General features: G+C 40.9%; 1 protein-coding gene across 2 annotated transcripts; it reads left to right on the top strand.

Moving 5' to 3' along the window:
- Positions 1–2231: 2231 nt before the first annotated feature.
- LOC108388223 (olfactory receptor-like protein OLF3) lies at positions 2232–11165 on the top strand. 2 transcript variants are annotated; one of them, XM_073238302.1, is made up of 2 exons: positions 2232–2360; positions 6040–11165. In XM_073238302.1, exon 2 carries the CDS (start codon positions 6059–6061, stop codon positions 7010–7012), a length of 954 nt encoding a protein of 317 aa, XP_073094403.1. In that variant the 5' UTR covers positions 2232–2360; positions 6040–6058; the 3' UTR covers positions 7013–11165. The 2 variants fall into 2 exon arrangements, with proteins under 2 accessions (XP_073094403.1, XP_073094401.1); XM_073238300.1 differs by having other exon boundaries at positions 2305–2408.
- The last annotated feature ends 604 nt before the right edge of the window (positions 11166–11769 follow it).

The following is an 11769-nucleotide window of genomic DNA, read 5'->3' as shown; positions in this document are numbered from 1 at the left end:
ATGGCTAAACAAAAGGTGATACCAACACACCATAGAATACTCATCAACAATAAAAAGAATAAACTATTAATATGTACAACCTGGATGAATCACCAGATAATTATGCTGAATGAAATAGTCAAACCTGGAGAGGATACACTATAGGATTCCATTTATACATAATTCTTGAAATGCCAGAACTATGGATAAGGAGAACAGGCAATGATTATCAGAGGTTAAGGAGAGGGTAGAGGCTGGATGGAAATGGGTGTGCCTATGGAAGGAAAACAGGAGGTGTTGTGGTGAATGGATGTTTTCGGTATTTTGACTTTATCAATGCCAATATCTTGTGATATTACATTATCACATACTAAATAATATGATTGTAATTTGTTTATACAATTACATTTGATTGTATATCATACTACCTTATGATATTGTAGAGTAGCTTTGCAAGTTGCTACCATTGAGGGAAACTGGGCAAAGGATACAAAGAGTTACTTCCATATTATTTCATCAAATATGTATAAATCCACAATTTCCATAAGATTAAGTACAAAGTTTAATAAAAGTTTGAAGAGGTGTAGAAGTTTCACCCTTCTGTGTGAAGGATTTTGAATGATTTTATTTTCCATTGTTCTTTTATAGTAGCTGCTAATATTCCCTTTTATCAACTTCTTCTAGATTTGGATTTTTAAGTCTCTCTATATGATGCTGTTATTTTTGAAGCTGAAACAGTAGCGTGAGAAACGTACCAACATGTCCATCATACTTGCAGTACTCACGGAAGTCCGTTAGACTCTGCACATACATCAAGGGAGCAAAGCCCATCTCTCCTGTCTCTACAAAGAGAAGTAAGGGCACCTGGAGCCTAAAGGGCAGAAATGCTCTTCACCCCAGATGTAGATGCAGCCCCAGTCATGTTCCCCAGACTGGGGCACTGAAGGGTGAGGTTGGTTTGGGCTGAGGAGAACATGGTAAGCTTCAGGAACCTGGCTCCTCTGAGGTTTTAGAAACCTAAGGCTCTAATGAAGATGTCAGAGGCAGAGGGAGGCAGGGGAGCAGCCTTCCACAGGGAGGAGGAGGGCAGCCCGGAGGTCCTGCGCGTGTGCATTGGGAGTGGGGGCGGTGATGAACATTCTAACGCCTGAGGCTCCTGAAGGGGCTCGTCAGCCCACGTTGCCAAAGGCAGCTGCTGCCAAAGTCCACAAGGGCTGTGCTTGGGCTGCCTTGGAGCTCTTGTCGCGTCCTCCCAGTAGTGTCCCTAACAATTGCAGTTAGTCCCAGGGGATATGGGTCCTGGAGCCCAAGAGATCTGGGGCATCTGTTCCGTGTGGCCCGTCACTGTGTTGGAGGGGAGAACTCTTTGGACCAACTGAAACCCAGCCCGCAGCAGGCACTGGTTAATATTTGAGAGGCATCAATAGCGTGTGTGTGTGTCTTTAGAAGGGACAGAAACAGACAGGATGTGACTAGTTAGGGGCTTTGGATTGGGATATGAAATGTGACTGCTGAAAGCTTCTCATCCTTTGCATTGTCGCAAGTGTAGTAAAATAACTGCTTTGCAGAAGTGCGAGGCTTGGGTGCACTTCTTCCAACAGGCTTCTCAAATCCAAGGCTTAGTCCTGATGTAGAGAGGTGAAGACATAGAGGGAAGAAGCCCAGGAGCAGAGAATTGTTAGTTCGGTATTGATAATGATGAGCAGGTTGTGGGAATATTAGTATATAACATTTCCAGACTAGATAAACTGTCAATCGCTCCAGGCCTCCGATTTCAGTTATTTTTGAAGGGTTTGGTACATAGGACATTGTGGTTTTAAAAAAAATAGCACATATGTCAAGATATAGGCCAATTAATGTCTTATTCAAAGAGCTTCAACATTGAGAGTGAACTGGAGCCAAGATTTAAGTCTCCTAAGTGATCCCGGGTGGGTTCCCCTGGAATTGGCTGTGGGGATTGCCCTCTGGAGATTTGCCAGGCCAAAGGAATTTTACTGTAAAGAAAACCCTACTCTTAGCGACCAGGGAGAAGAACTGTAAAGGTCTCACACAATGAGGCCATAATGAAATATGTCACCATAGTGAATGTCCAGTTGCACTTGCTTGAGAAACCGTGTTTCTAAAAATCGGGCTCAGATTAAGTGAATATTGTGGTGACCAAATCAGAGTACAAGAACTTAACTAGACCACTAAGAAAAAATGACTTGTTCTTCCAGGATGTCCAGGCCCTGGGTTGTGTGCCCACGCGCTGGGATGACGCCAGTATTCCTGCTCAGGACGGATGCACTAGGTGTGCACATCCACCAACTCCACAGTCACGAGTCAAAGAAATCTTTCTCTGAATGAAAGCGCACTTCCACGGACGGTTCAAGTTCATGAAGGTATGGCTGTGAGTCACACTGAGCAGCACGAGAGAAACATATCTGCAGGTGAGGGACCTCCCTTTCTGTGTTCTGCTTCGGCAGAACTTTCACTTGTCCCAGTGAAGATTGTTCAGAACCCCAAATACAGAAGGTCAAATAGGTTAAGGCATAAAGGGGCAGATTTTCTTTATTTAAATGGGAAAATTGTAACTGCCTTAAGCTGAACTTCCCAATTAGTTGTCTTACATGAAATAAAACATGTTGTGTTAGGAATCTAAAGTCTTATTTTTGATTCCTTATCTCTGTCATAGAGAAAAGGCATTTATTTCCACTTGCTGTAAGTATTAGTACCTGGATAATGGGAGAGGGCACTGGGGGCCGCTTTTAACTGGGGTCAGCATCAGCCGGAATGAACAGCGAAGAGTTGGACTTTGCTGTCTGTAAGTCATACCTGATTTTTCCTATAATTTCAATGGATTCCTCATCCCTCCCCCATTTGTAAGGGACTCAGTTTTCTTCTGTCATGCGACCTATTTTAAATGGCCACAATAAGGACAGGTAATTAATATTTTAAAATCATGTTTAGAACAATCACATTTAAAAAATTCACAAGGAGCACAATCTCAACATAAGGGCATTAATACAGACGCTCTTTATATTTTCTTAACCCACCAGGATTCCAAGAATGAAATCTGTTGAAAACACAATTATTTGGGTACTAATTAATCAAAATTTAAATGATTTTAAAATGAAAGCAAATACTTTATAAATGAAAACACTCTTTGATGGATTAAAAGTAATTAGCTGATAAATCCATGAAAGATATTTAAGTATTAGCAGGATATTATAATAGAATACTTTGCTCTAAGTCACACACATGATAGATAACAACTATACTGTTAATATAATAGAAGGGCAGTGTCTAATGTATAAGTATTAATCTCCTGTCCAGGGTGTACTTATTCTGGAAGCAATTAAAAATCATCTGTATATATATAAATGCTAGGATGAAGTTTTGAATATTAGAATATTCTGTCTGATGGGGAGTATTGGCTTGGATATGGGTTTGCAAGGGTATAGGTTTAGAGTGGGCACAGGCTGAATCATGAGATTCTAAAAGAAGTTGCACTTTGTCAGATGGAAGTTGGTAAGGTATGTATTAGGATATTAGCAACTTGAAGGAAGTCTGAGGGAGAGGTTGGAGATATGTAATAAAACAATGAAAGAAGATGACTTATCCTGTGGAGTGTTGAGGAACAGGGAAAAGTTAAACATGATATTTTGGGATAGTAGGATAACTTTAATCTATTGACAGCAATAAAGGAATCATGAGGGAATACAGTGTGTAGAGAGATGAGTTGATGGTGAGATATTTAGGAATCATTCGTTAAGCTGTTGCAGGCAGCATCTGGACATTTGGAGAGAAATTTAGGAGATAATTACAGAGTTGAGAGTGAACCATATAGAGTTGATTACAATTATTGTAGTGAAGAGATAAGTCGTCCAAGGAAAAGCTGAAAAAAGAGAAAAAAAGAGTGCAAGGTCCGAGCCCAGAATCTTAGAAAATCTTTACAGTAACCAAGCAGAAGAATCAAAAATAATTATCAAAGAATACAATAGACAAAGAAAATCAGTTTGTAAGAAAATCCAGAGTTGAGAATTTGAAGGAGCAAATAGTCAAAATGTTTAAATGATAAAGAAAGAAATGACGTAGAATACAAGTCTCTGCATCTGATGGCTGGAAAGCCAGGGATGACCTTCCGGAGTGCTGCTTCCGTGGATCGGAGAAAGTGGGAACCACATTTCATGACAGTGTGGATGGGGTGAGGACACAGACCCAGCAAGTGGGCCCCGATCACCTGAGAACTCCGGGTGTGAAAGGAGGGGCAATTAGAATGGTGACTATGTGACAAAGATCTCTCTCCCCAGATTGGGTCTGTATATTGTTACAATGAGGGGAGAAGGAATCATTCAGGAGCGAGAGAAGCCCAGAACGGTAGAGAGAGGGAATAAGTGCAGGAATAAGGTCCCGAATGTGATAAAGAGCTTGTCTTTATGAAAGGTCAATCAGTTGTCATCACGACCTGATGGACACCTGCCCTAATTCCGTCACTAAGGTAGGAGCTTTTGGCCTTCAACATATTTGAGTTCACCAGCGACCCTCTCAGTTGGCCGGTATTGCCCACATTTTACAAATTACTACATGTGACACGGAGAGAGGCTAAATATCTTGCTGTAGGCCTCCGGGAGCAGAAGAGAATAGATTCAAAGCAGGAACTGTTAGGCTGTAAAGGCCACACGTTCTCTAGGATGTGACACTGCCACCAATTGGTAATAAGACGTGGGCTGTTGTAGAGACATGCAGGGTGGGCAGGAGGAGCACAGTGGGTCCCCACAGGCACGGTCTCCGGGCAGCTTGCACAGCGCAGCAGAGGAACTGGTGATGCGACGGCCATCTGTTCTGTGTCTTTTTCTTCTGCGTGCATGTTACGAGCACAGGGAAGTATAATATTCACCCTTGAAACCCCAGCATCTAGTACGTTTGCCAAATTAATCAGAAATGAAAGGTCTACTTCTTACCCAGATCCGGTACCTAGTCAACAAACGTGAACAGATTTGTTTTCTCTTCCTCCTTTCAGACCGCAAAGCCTACGCAGCCATTTTCATACTGTTGACACCATACCCAAGGACTAGAGTTGTAGAAAAATAAAAAGAGCAAGTTAGAATGAGTAAAAAAAAAAAAGATTAAAAAAATAAAAAGAGCAAGATAAAATGACCACTCTTCTCTCTCTCTTTCCAAAGACTCAAAGTAACCAAATTCTCAAAAAGACCCATCTTTCCCTGGAGTTTCAAAGCATCCAAACCAGCTTTCAGACTTTAAATCTGTTAAAGGATTTGCTTCCTTTTTTATTTAAATGTCTGAAGAAATTGTGGTAGGGGTATGAGAGGAAAGCCCAGAATTTGTTACTGTATCTCTGCCTGGGCTGGACTCATGCTGCCGCGATACCCGTCCCACTGAAGGACTCCTACCACAGAGAGTTTATGAAGCACTTTCCCATAGTTATCTCGGTTTGGGATTAAATTATTGCAATTACATAATCTGTAAATTATGCAACACTACCCCATTTTGTATGTAAAAGTTTAAGTCTCTAACCCAATCACACATCTGGTAAGTCATACAAACAGGATTTCTCATCATGTTCTGGAAATTCCAGATTTCCATGAGATACTAGCCTTACTTGCAGCATGTATCTGCCTCTTCCAAATCTCTTTTGTTTTTATAATGTGTTTATACATTTAATCATGTTTTGTGTGGTAGATACATATAGGCTTGTCCTTGAACTTTGAACCATGTTCATTCTCATTGCTTATCATTTTGCCTCCCATTGTCATCTGCAATTTTCTCCTGCCCTGGAAATGGAGATAAGTTGGAAAGATACAGAGCTCCAAAAATTGCTCTGCATTATCTCCAGTTTCTGACTCTCTCAGACCACATATTGTCCTTATGAAGGTGCTATCCTGTCTTGCTTTCTGTAGACTAGATATAAGGCATACTAGCCTCATGATCAAGCCTGTCATCTTGGCCCATAAATGATCTGAAAAATCTAGCTAAGGCTGGCAGGATATGCATTCTTACAAGAAGTTATTCTAATGGCTCTTTAATTCAGCAGCTTCTATTATTTCTGTCTCTCTGCAGATTAATAATCTGTTCTTTAATGGACACAGATAACCAGACATGGGTGAGAGAGTTTATTCTGCTCGGCCTGTCCAGTGACTGGGACACTCAGGTCTGTCTTTTTGTCCTGTTCTTGATCACATACATGGCGACAGTGCTGGGGAACTTCCTCATTGTCCTTCTGATCAGACTGGACAGCCGACTCCACACTCCCATGTATTTCTTCCTCAGCAACCTCGCACTTGTTGATGTGTCTTACGCCACAAGCATCGTCCCTCAGATGCTGGTGCATCTTCTTGCAGAACATAAAGCTATCTCCTTTGTGAGCTGTGCAGCCCAGTTATTCTTCTCCCTGGCCTTGGGTGGGATTGAGTTTGTTCTACTGGCAGTGATGGCCTATGACCGCTATGTGGCTGTGTGTGACCCCCTGAGGTACTCAGTCATCATGCATGGAGGGCTCTGTGCCAGGTTGGCCACCACGTCCTGGGTCAGTGGGTCTGTCAACTCTGTCATGCAGACCGCCATCACCTTTCAGCTGCCCATGTGCACAAACAAGTATATTGATCAAGTATCTTGTGAAATCCTAGCTGTGCTCAGGCTGGCCTGTGTGGACACCTCCTCCAATGAGGTTGCAATCATGGTTTCTAGCATCATCCTGCTGATGACACCCTTCTGCCTGGTTCTCTTGTCCTACATCCAGATCATCTCCACCATCCTAAAGATCCAGTCCACAGAGGGGAGGAGGAAAGCCTTCCACACCTGTGCCTCCCACCTCACAGTGGTTGCCCTGTGCTATGGCATGACCATTTTCACTTATATCCAGCCCCGTTCCAGCCCTGCTGTCCTTCAGGAGAAGTTGATCTCTGTCTTCTATGCTATTTTGATGCCTGTGCTGAACCCCATGATTTATACTCTAAGGAACAAAGAGGTGAAGGGGGCCTGGCAGAAACTATTAGGAAAATTATCTGGATTAAAATCTAAACTGTCAACGTGATGAATCATGAGCATCATTTGGAGAAAAGAGCCTTGCTTGTGTGTTCTCCCACTCAGCTCAGATACAACAGGCGTCAGCTGCATTGCCCTGGCAACCAGGAAAGAGATGATGAAACATGTGCTGGTGTCGCTGAGTAGGAGGCTGAGTGGCTGGGTTGGGGGGTGGGATGTGTGGGTATTTTTATGTTACAGGAGCTGTTCTGTGGGGTTGAGCACTGTTGTAATAGAACTTCTCCTCTTTGCTCAGTCTCCATTCATCTGGCTTGAGTGTAATGAGAAAAGGACCATTTATTATTTTGATTCACACACTGTTTGTAATCACGGACCTATTCATGAATCTTACTTTGGATCCCTGGTTTTTATTCATCTAAATTTTGTACAAGGTTATCATGTTTCCATTGGGAACAAAATTATTTTCACATTTTAGACTCACTTAAAACAATGTTTGTTGGATAGTCACATCCAGTAACTGTGTGAGCCACTGTTCTGAGGAAAATGTTGATATTAAGACTGATTAAAATGTTTTTGATGTGGACCTAACATGTGTGGACATAATACGTGTGTCTGAGTGCTAGAGGTAACTCATTGGAGAAGCATCAACTAAAGGTCTAATTTTCTACTGGTAGGAATGTAAAAAAGGGACTTGTACATTATTACTGGGCAAGGAAAAGCTGTTTCAAGTTCTTGATAGTATAAAATATTTTGAGGATTTTTATTGCATACATAAAGATGCCCCATTTAAATGCAAAAATTGTTCAATTTCTAAGAGAACTATTAGCTCTTTTCCTAGACTTTAGATACAAAAGCAGCACATAAATTTAGGATAATGTAGGAAACATCAATAGAAAGAACACATCCTCACTCAGAGCCAACAAAAAATAAGATGATTTTATATGGACTTGATGGATCAGGATCGTTCAGCCAGCTCTGCAGATGTCATTCTCGATTGCCCATAGATTTTTTTTCAAGTCTCTTTCTCCCACTGCTGCTCCTACATACACAGCAGGGCCCTAATTGATCTTTGTAAACCTAGTGAGATGGAGTAGTCTGAGAAAAAGCCTAAAGAAGGAAAAGGAGGGGGGATAAATAATTGCACAAGTGATAAGGATGGGGGAAGAGGAGAAAGAGTGTGACAGCACTGCCTCTTGTCACTCCCTTGAAGAAGTCTCAGAGTCCTTTCTTTCCGTTGTATTAAGTTATTTGAAGTGTAGTCTGCCACTTGTGAATGCATTCCCACAATCCCAGTGCTGAAGCAGAGTGGAAGGCTCATATAATCCAGAGCCCATACACTAGTTTAATTCTGCCTTAAAAAAATCCTTCCTAAAATTCATGATAAAGGCAGGCATCCCAAAAGATGTCAATGCTCGTGGGCTAAATTTTGCTTGACATTAATTCAAGAAATATTAAGAGAGAGTCAGTCCACTCTGTGTGTGATAAGGAATGGTTTTAGAGACACAATGATCAGTAAGACACTGTCCTAAAGATAAGACTGTGGTATATCAGGGATGACAGATGACGAATCAACTAAAATGCAGCATTTTAAGTGTGAGCCTTTGGGGGTGACAGCAGAAGTCTTCTGTGTATGAAAGGACCAAAAAGATCCAGGTGGAGACCAGGAAGGTGAGAACAAGTGATCCAGGTGACAGCAACCCAAAGAAAGGAACAGCTTGTGAAAGGGGCAGAGCTGGAAGGGAAGAGGCGAGTTCCAAAGTGTCCTACAGCTGCACTTGCAGGGCAGAGATGACTAGGGAAGCGGTGAGGATGAGTCAGGTGGGTAAAGAAGGGTGTGGTCTCACAGGGCACTGAATGCTGCATTGTCATTTAACTTTATCTGATTGCAATGAGGAGATTTTTAAGCAGGAGTATAATTTGATAACATTCACATTTTTGAATTATTTCTTTGGCAAGTAAGCCACAGGAAAAAGAGGTTAGAGGCAAGGAGACCAGCTAGGGGGCTGCTCCAGTGATACCACTGAGACATTAGAGGATTCTGATCTAAAGTGGTAGCTATAGGGCAACAGGAAAGTCAAGTGAAGTCCCATGATTGAAAGAGATTTCAGAGGAATGTTTCATGTTCTTCCAGACTGCACTTCCTATGTTTACCCCATACCTCTTCTAAGATAATATTACAATGTTATGTGAATTGTGGAGTAAATGGCAAAATTTACCTCTATGAATACTTTCTATATAAAATGGTAGGGGAAAGAAATGAAAGAAACAGAAAATTAGCCAAAACCCCAAATATACCCAAGACACTTGAGAAAGGGAAGAGTGTGAAGATGCTGTGTCCTCCTCCACCTGGTTACAGTGTCTGTCACTCTTGTCCACCATGCAGGGCTCCATCCCTTAGCCTCTCCTGGCCTCACTCCCCTGCTCATTGCCCTTCTCCCATCTTCAAGGCCAGCAGCCTCTCTCTGCATCTTTTCCTTGGCCCCCGTTTTCACATCTTCTAGCTCGTTTCTGAGGCTGAATAGATGTAATTCATATTGGGTCCAAGCTTGGTCATTTTGTACAATGAATTATCTGAATATCTCAGCCTGGCCAGTTATATACAGCATTGCATTCATAAAAGCTTATTTGTAATGGTTCTTTGATTGAACAACTTCTGTTGTATCTGACTCTCTCTGAACATTAATATTCCTCTATTTTTTTAATGGGAATGGAAAATCAGATATGTTTTAGGGAATCGATTTCCTCATCCTGTCCAGTGAGTGGGACACTCAGGTTTCTCTTTGTCTTGTTCTTGGTCACATATCTGACGACAAGCTGGCAACTTCCTCATAGTTCTTCTGACCAGACTGGACAGCCGACTGCACACTCCCATGTATTTCTTCCTCAGCAACTTCTCCCGTGTTGATGTGCCTCATGCCACAAGCGTCGTCCCTCAGATGCTGGTGCATCTTCTCGCAGAACATAAAGCTGTCCCCTTTGTGAGCTGTGCAGCACAGCTAATTTTCTGCCCGCACTTGGGTGAGATTGAGTTTGTTTTATTGGCAGTGATGGCCTGTGACTGCTGCGTGGCTGTGTGTAACTCCCTGAGGTACTCGGTCATCACGCACAGAGGGCTCTCTGCCAGGTTGGGCACCACATCCTGGGTCACTGGTTCCAGGAACTGTTTCATGCAGGAACTCAAAAATAAAATAGTTATGTTTGAATCTAATGAAATTTATACAATTTGTATGCTGAGAATAACACCATGTGTTTTACAGTTTATGAAAATTAGTTCAATATAACCACAGATCTATAAAGCATAATAGTATGAAATTTTATAAGAAACTTATGAGAAAATATGGGATCTTGGGTAGGCAAAGTTTTCTTCATTTAGTGCAAAAAATGGGCTATTAGATGAATAATGATAAATTGGAGTCACCAACCTTATAAAATACTCCTTTAAGAAATACTCTGTTATGAAAGTTAAGGTAGAGGGTGAAGAAAATACTTACAATCCAGCTAGAACATGGACAAGAGACCTGAAGGCACATTGTACTGAAGAAGATAGATGACATATAAGCAAATAGAAATATTTTTAACATTATTAACTTCAGAAAGTATCAATGAAAACTATCAGAATAGCTAAATAAAAATAATGACAATACCCAATGCTGATGAGGATGAGGAGAAACTGAACATCCATACATTGTGGTTGGGAATGTAAAATAGGTAGACATTCTGGAAAATGCTTCATAGTTTCTTAAAAAACAAAGTAAAAATCCAAAAACACTCCATCATGCAACTACATACAGCTCAACCTTTGCATTCCTGGACATTTTTCCTTGTCAAATGAATACTATACTCACAGAGAAACCTGTAGAGGAATGTTTATAGCAACTTAATTTGTAATAGTGTCAGACCAGAAACAACTTAGATGTCCTTTAACCTGTGAATGGTTAAACAAAAGGTGATAAGAACACACCATAGAGTACTCAGAGAGTACCCATCAACAATAAAAAGAATGAACTGTCGCTATATACAACAACATGGATGAATCTCCAGAGAATGACGCTGTGAAAAGGCTAAACCCAGAAGGAACATACTGTATAATTCCATTTATATGTAATTCTTGAAATGCCAAAATTATAGTTATGGATAACTGGTAGTGGTTATCAGAGGATAAGGAGAGGGTAGGGGTTGGACAGAAGTGAGTGTACCTATGAAAGGACAGCAGGATGGTGATGGACGTGTTCTGTATTATTGTGATTTTTCAATCCCAATCTTCTGATACTCTATTATCACATATCATGTAATGTTATAATTTAACTGTTTATAAAATGATATGCTGTTATATATCATACTACTGTATGATAATTATAGTAGAGGTCTGCAAGATGGGGTAAACTGGACCAAAGGGACAAGCGATACTTGGTATTATTAAGTATAATAGCTTGTAAATCCACATGATCTTAAAATACAAAGCTTAATTAAAAATGACGTTTGAATCCCTTTACAATATATATATCTGCCAAATCACCACATTGTGCACTTTCAATATTTTACAATCGTGTTTGTCAATTATAAGTCAATAAATCTGAAAAAAAAGTTTGAGCAGGTGTAGTTTGAAGTTTAACCCTTCTGTGAGAAGGATTTTAGATGATCTTATTTTCCATTGTTTTTTTTAATACTAGCTGCTATCATTCCCTTTATCAGCTTGTTGTAGATTTGGATTTTTAGGTCTGTTTATGTGATGCTGTTACTTTTGGAGCTAAAACAGTAGCGTGAGAAACGTACCAGCATGTCCATCATACTTGCAGTACTCACGGA

Source organism: Manis javanica, chromosome 6 (genome assembly GCF_040802235.1).
Source record: "Manis javanica isolate MJ-LG chromosome 6, MJ_LKY, whole genome shotgun sequence".
NCBI classification, from domain to species: Eukaryota; Metazoa; Chordata; class Mammalia; order Pholidota; family Manidae; genus Manis; species Manis javanica.
This window is presented reverse-complemented; position numbering and strand designations above follow the sequence as displayed.